The 6,145-nt window shown below is 46.7% G+C and overlaps 1 protein-coding gene across 1 annotated transcript; it reads left to right on the plus strand.

Annotated features, from left to right (window-relative positions):
• The first annotated feature begins 4,305 nt into the window (after positions 1–4,305).
• Positions 4,306–5,268, plus strand: LOC104139800 (olfactory receptor 10A7-like). Its single transcript, XM_009668187.1, has one exon. The coding sequence runs from the start codon at positions 4,306–4,308 to the stop codon at positions 5,266–5,268; it is 963 nt and encodes a 320-aa protein (XP_009666482.1).
• Positions 5,269–6,145: the final 877 nt, after the last annotated feature.

Genomic DNA, 6,145 nt, shown 5'->3' on the forward strand with positions numbered 1-6,145 from the left:
GATTAATTAGCAGAAAGGCAAACAGACACTTGACTGGCTGATATTCCAGTTAATGACTATCAGATCAGCAGATTTAACTGCAAACCCCTAAAGCTACCAGAAAATGAAATGAAGATGCCACTTGTATCCCAGTCACACACAACATCTTTGACATTTTCCCTTTCTCTAGCTCACAAATTGATAGACACTGCCAGTAGGAAACACAAGCAACCTTCCCTGGCTCATCCATCCTGCATGTACACCTCTGGATGCAGCAATTGGTGCCAGGGAAGCCAAACAGGTTTTGTTGTTAGCCCAGGTTGTGGCAATGCCTCTGGGGAGACTGGAGGCCTGGTTATGCACTTGCTTCTCTGAAGGCAGAGGGCAAGGGAGTGCAGGAAGGGTAATGGGGTGTGGGTGCCCTCTCTGAGAGTCTTGCATTGGATTTGCCTGTGTGGCATTCCTGTTGACCCAAACGTATTATTTTCCACCTCCTCTTCATTAAATTGATGCAAAAAGTCCTGTGGATGCTTACTTACAGTTAGGACAGGTTTATTTTAGCTGAAAGGAAAAGTTTTCAGAGGTGACAAAGAGATTTAGGAGCCAAATCTCTCCTGTTTTTGTCCTGATATAAACACTTGAGGTCCCAAACCTCATGATAAAGCACTCCATGGGACTTCAGCTGCTTGTCCAAATCTCTTTGCATTTGATCTAAGGAGATGATTCCTGGGTCCAAGTCACTTGTGAAAGTGAGGTTTAAGCTGCTAGCTCGCTCAGGTTTTTCTGTGCCAGGGTTACCAACAGCAGTGTGCTCTAGTGAGGGGGGTTCTCCTCCCCAGTGCAACAGTTATCTTCCCATTCAGCTTTTGCTTCTCCAGACTAACTGCCTCACACTGCGTCCTCTCCAATGGGCTCTCCCTCCTCTGGGCATCCTTACAGCCCAGCTTAGCCCATTGCGGAGCAGCTTCCTCCTTCTCGAGGGGGGCTCCCCGCACCCTACACACCACCTGGCAAGGTCTCACTTATGTACCATGTCAGTATTTCTGCATGTGGTTTGTAAATCTTTCCTGCTATGCCCAAGGCCAGTTTGCCTTCCCATGCCATGCTCATGACTCTTGGTTACTCTGCAGCTGGCCAGACCATCAGGTCTCCAACTGCAGACCTTGTTAGCAGACATAGCATTCTGTCATCCCAAAGCTCCTGTGCCCATCCAGTTCTTCCCACTGTGACTGTCTGGCAGCACCTCCCAGCTCTTGTCCTCCTGTTTTGCCAGCATATCCCAACCCTTAGTGTCCTGCTCAGTAACAACGTCAGTACGGTCAGGTCCCAGCCTGACCCCCTCAGTTCCCCCAGAATCATCTCCACTGCTCCCTGACCTTTTTGCCCTGGTCATCTCCAGGTTAAAAAGGAATTTCTAAGGCCCAGACAGGTTATAGCCGTGCCATTCCCACTGCTGAGAAAACCAGGTATCTTATTAAAGCCAGACAATTCATTTGTCTGTGGGATCTCCTCTTGGAAGCCTGAGTTACATTTTATCATATCTTTGACTTCTTTTTCCCCAAACCCTTGTAAATGCCCAGTCCTAGTTCCTTCTTCTCCTATTGGATGTAGCCTCCATCAGAGAGACACTTTGCATCCTTGCTGCAGGAACAGCATCACTAATTCCTCCTGAATCAGATCCAGCCACACTCCTATCCCACAGCCCTGCTGATGTGCAGCAAACCTCTGCAGACTTTCCTCTTTCTCTGAACAGCTGTCCCGACATCCTAATGCCTTTGCCCTGAAGTGTCATTGTCCTCCCAGAAAACTGGGAGGGGGCAATTTCTGACCTCCCTGATATTGAAGTAAGAAGCGCTTTAAGGTTGCCTGTACCCCAGCTACACTACTTGAAGAGTTTGTATTAATTTCCTAAGACAACAAGCAACTTTCACTGTCTCTCTACACTCCTTGATCTTCCAGTTCAGACTTTTCCTTCTGCTTTTCAGGCTCTTTTCCTTTTTTGCAGACTTTCCACTCATTCCAGATTTCCTTCTTGGTGCACATGCATTATTTGCTCACTAGCAGAGAAGCCCTACTTTACCAGCCTCTCCCTTGCGCTCAAGAGGGAATTTTCACCTGGTTTTATATCTTTGGCTTCAGGAATTTCCAGCCCTTTTTCATATTTGCCTGCTTGACTTCCCAAATCTATCCTGCAGTAACTAGCTTTTTTCACCTGTAACTAGCTTGTTCACTTTTTCACATGTCCACTTGTGCATGTTCAAAGCCCCCCCCACCGATCTGCTTCTGTTGATCTTCCCACTTAAGCAAATTTTCATTAACTTATGCCCACCCTAATAGAAATGATTTTCTACAGAGAGCTGTTGTATAATAGCCTATTTTTTAGGAACAAATATATATTAAAAAAAAAAAACTCATCAGCTTGCTACATGCTGTGATCTGATAAAGACATCAGTGAGATGATATACTGAGGGATATCTGGAACCCCCATTGTAGATCAGCCTGTGATTTATAAATTCCCCCTCCAAAGAGGTACTCTTCCTGGAAGGATTTCCCTCTTAGAGCTTTATACTTGTCCCACTTTGACTGAGGGGTCTATGACAGACTCCCAGGCACTGTCCAGGGAACTTCCTTTCCCTCTTTCCCAAGGTGATTTGGATCCAGGCAGATCTCTCAACAGTGCCTTTCAATCTATTGTGCTGCGCTACCCTTCCACCTCGCCTCGCTTTCTTATCCTTCTTCTAAACAGCTCATGTCCACCTCTGCCTCTGCTCTGGTCCCACCAACTATTTCTCTGAACTCCTAGAACATATGCTTTCATAGGCTGCTCCATGTAGTAGTTTGAGTTCCTCCATACTGCCCTGGTGTGACACCACAACTGTTTCTGCTATTTCTTAAGGACTAGCTGTTTTTCCTGAGCTGAAGGAGACACCAGCCTTTTGCCTGCCTATACTACTTTCCCACTCTTTTTATCCATATAGGTGCTTTCCTTTCCTTTGTGTCTCTCCTACATTCTTATGCCCTTGTTTACCAGCTTCTAATCTTCCAGCACATACCAAACTAAGAGAGTACATGCCTTTCCTTTGACCTCTATTCCCTCCTTGGTTCAAAGCTTGGCACATCATTTCCACCAGCCTTGATCACTCAAGGCTTTTACCTTCCTATTGGCATGCCTTCTTGCACTAGACTGAGACCTTCTTCTTGCTGCCTTGGACATAAATCTCTGATCATCTCCTTCCTGCTCTTCTTTCTGTCTGTGGATTCACTAGCCTTTAGTTCACTCTTAAAATCTTCAATATCTCATCTTCATTTATCCCTGAGCTCCAGTCTCTCATTATGTTCAGCTTTTCCCTTTTTCTCCAGGCTAGTGTCTCTGCTTTTTTTTTTTTTTTACCATTCTCAAATCTGTTTGAACTACACAGTCACTTCCAGATGCCTTTATGATCCTCATATGATCTCCCAGAGGATCCTCCCTGCATTACTTTTTTGGTGTGCCCACAAGGTTAACATATAAAGTGGAGTTTTTGCAGGCAGACCCCTCCTTTGACTGTTATTTTTATGGATTTCTTTTTTTTTTTTTTTTGGTAAGGGGGTAAAATCTGTTCACATAATCTATGAAGGAGACGGGAAACAGGATGTCTTTCTGTCATTAATTTTGGAGTGACTTATGTATCACTTACTCATAATGTAAAGAGGACTTGCTCCATTGATGGGCAGTAAGAGTTTAGCAAAGCAAAATCCAGCCTTCTGTGTTTTGGGGAATATTTAGACCACTCTTCAATTATGCTTATGAAACCAGGAGGCGAGCGAAGAGCTGCTCTCATTGATTCTTGTTTAACAGTCCCTAGGATCCTTAATGACTGCACTGCTGAGGTTCCTGGGTTTTGGTGTCCTTCAAGTGATGCAGAGTTTTGACACGTTAAACACTAGGTCCTGACCCAGCTCAGAGAGAGACACAGTGAGGTGTCTTTGCTGTGCCTTGTGTTCTCCAAACAAGTACCAGAAGAGCTGGAGCCATTTTAGCCCTGTTAGTCTTGCTGCTGCCAGAGTTCGTTAGCTGCCTTAGAGGTAATTAGCCAGAGAGCAACCCCCATACTAGCCAAAACAGACCAACAGAGGAATGGGAACATATGCATGGAAGTACAGGTATGGGATCCTTTGTGGTTGGCTTGAAGGTCAAAAGTCCACGGGCTGAGACTCAACATCTGTCTCCACAGATGCTTCCCACCCTCAGTGGTCCTGGAGGGAGATGTGATGTGTGCAGGAAGTAATGACATGGCTTCACCCCAAGATACCAGCATAACAAATTTCCTCCTGCTCTTCCTCAAGATGAGCTTTGAATCCCTGCAGTGGGGAAATGTCAGCAGCCCCACTACATTTCTTCTTTTGGGGGTTTCCAATGCCTACAAAGAACAAGTGACCCTCTGCATGGGCTTCTCACTAATTTATCTGGTGACTCTGCTGGGGAATCTCCTCATAATGACCCTTGTCTGGCTGGATGGTCACCTGCATTCCCCCATGTATTACTTCCTGGGCCACCTCTCCTTCCTGGACATCTGCTACTCCTCTGTCACCCTCCCTAAGATCCTCAAGGACTCCTTCTCACCACAGAAGACCATTTCCTTTGTGGGCTGCATTACACAGATCTATTTCTTCCTTTGCTTTGGGGGCTCTGAGTGCATGCTCCTGGCTGCCATGGCCTACGATCGGTATCTGGCCATTTGCCACCCTCTCCACTACTCAGCACTCATGAACAAGAAGATTTGCCTCTGCTTAGTGGCTGCTTCATGGCTGAGCGGCTCGTTCTCATCTCTGATCCAAGCCTTCCTTACAGCCCACTTACCCTTCTGTGGGTCCACTGTGATCGACCACTTGTTCTGTGAGATACCCTTCTTGCTAAAGGCATCCTGCAGCCCTAACACTCACCTCAACAAGGCTGTGTCATATGCTTTAGCTGGGACTATTGCAATGGGCTCTTTCCTCTTCATTCTCATGTCGTATGTTCGCATCACCTGGGCTGTCCTCCAGAGGAGAGCAGGAAGGCAGAAAGCCTTTGCTACCTGCACCTCTCATCTGACCGTGGTGTCCCTGTTCTTTGGTGCCGGGGCCATCACGTACCTGCTTCCTCACTCCAGCTGCTCCAAGGAGATGCATGAGGTCCTTGCCCTGCTGTATGCTGCTGTAACCCCCATGCTGAACCCCATCATCTACAGCTTGAGAAACAGTGAAGTCAAAGGGGCCATCAGGAGGGCCCTGCACAGGGAGGTGTTGAAGCAGGGAGTCTCTGCTTAGGCGCTGCTTGGGCAGCTGCAGAAATCCGCCACAGTGAAGGCGTCACTGCTGAGTTACCGCCACCCTCACCATGTCTGGGTGCCCAATGTAGTTTGGTACAGAAGTGACTTTGGGGCTCCCCTCACGGTCCAGGTGTTTTGGGGCTCACAGTGCTGGGACAGAGGTTCCTCATTCTCACTGATCAATGTGTGGGATGCTCAGGCCCTTTATTTGCTTAGTGGCAACCCAGAGACAGGGTATCTAATCTACAGCATTACTACAGTGCCTTTTTTGCCTTATTTCCCTTTGTGTCTGAAAGTCCCTAGCACAGCTAACTTCAGCACACACTGTGAGCTTTAGGAAGGCCTAGAAAGCCCAGCTAATACAAACACAATCCAGGGCAGATCATCTGTGTTTTATCTGATCTCAGAAGCCAGGTACCATCCTTTTGGTGTGAAGTACTGCAGAGATCTACACCCTCTTGGACCAGCACATCTTTGGAAGGAGAAGGATGACATGCAAAGTCCTCCACAGGTCTGAATAGATTAGGAGGGAGTTTCGTAAAATTGCTAAGCCTTGGCCACAGAAGTTTTCCCTTGTTAGGTCTTATGGTTTTAATCTTTTATCGGCATTAGGCTTTTGCCAAGCTCTCTGGAAAGAGCACTATTTCTAAGCAAAGCCCTTTCTGATGTGAAACACTGTGCAAAGGACAGCAGTAGCACTCTGCTATAAGCACCTCCTGTTAAGTGGTGAATAATCTTGTCTGGGCTGCACTTGCAGACACTGCAGAGCCGGATGTCGTTCTCTTAATGCAATAAAATATGTATAAGCAGGAAAACCATTGTCAGGGGATTGATCTTTGTAGTTTCAGGAATCAGTTAATCCTGGGAACAGACAG

This window comes from Struthio camelus, chromosome 20, assembly GCF_040807025.1.
Source record: "Struthio camelus isolate bStrCam1 chromosome 20, bStrCam1.hap1, whole genome shotgun sequence".
Lineage (NCBI taxonomy): Eukaryota > Metazoa > Chordata > Aves > Struthioniformes > Struthionidae > Struthio > Struthio camelus.

Bases quoted from the DNA above. Each gene is read 5' to 3' on its own strand.
- LOC104139800 (XM_009668187.1), top strand. From the start codon at position 4,306: ATGAGCTTTGAATCCCTGCAGTGGGGAAATGTCAGCAGCCCCACTACA.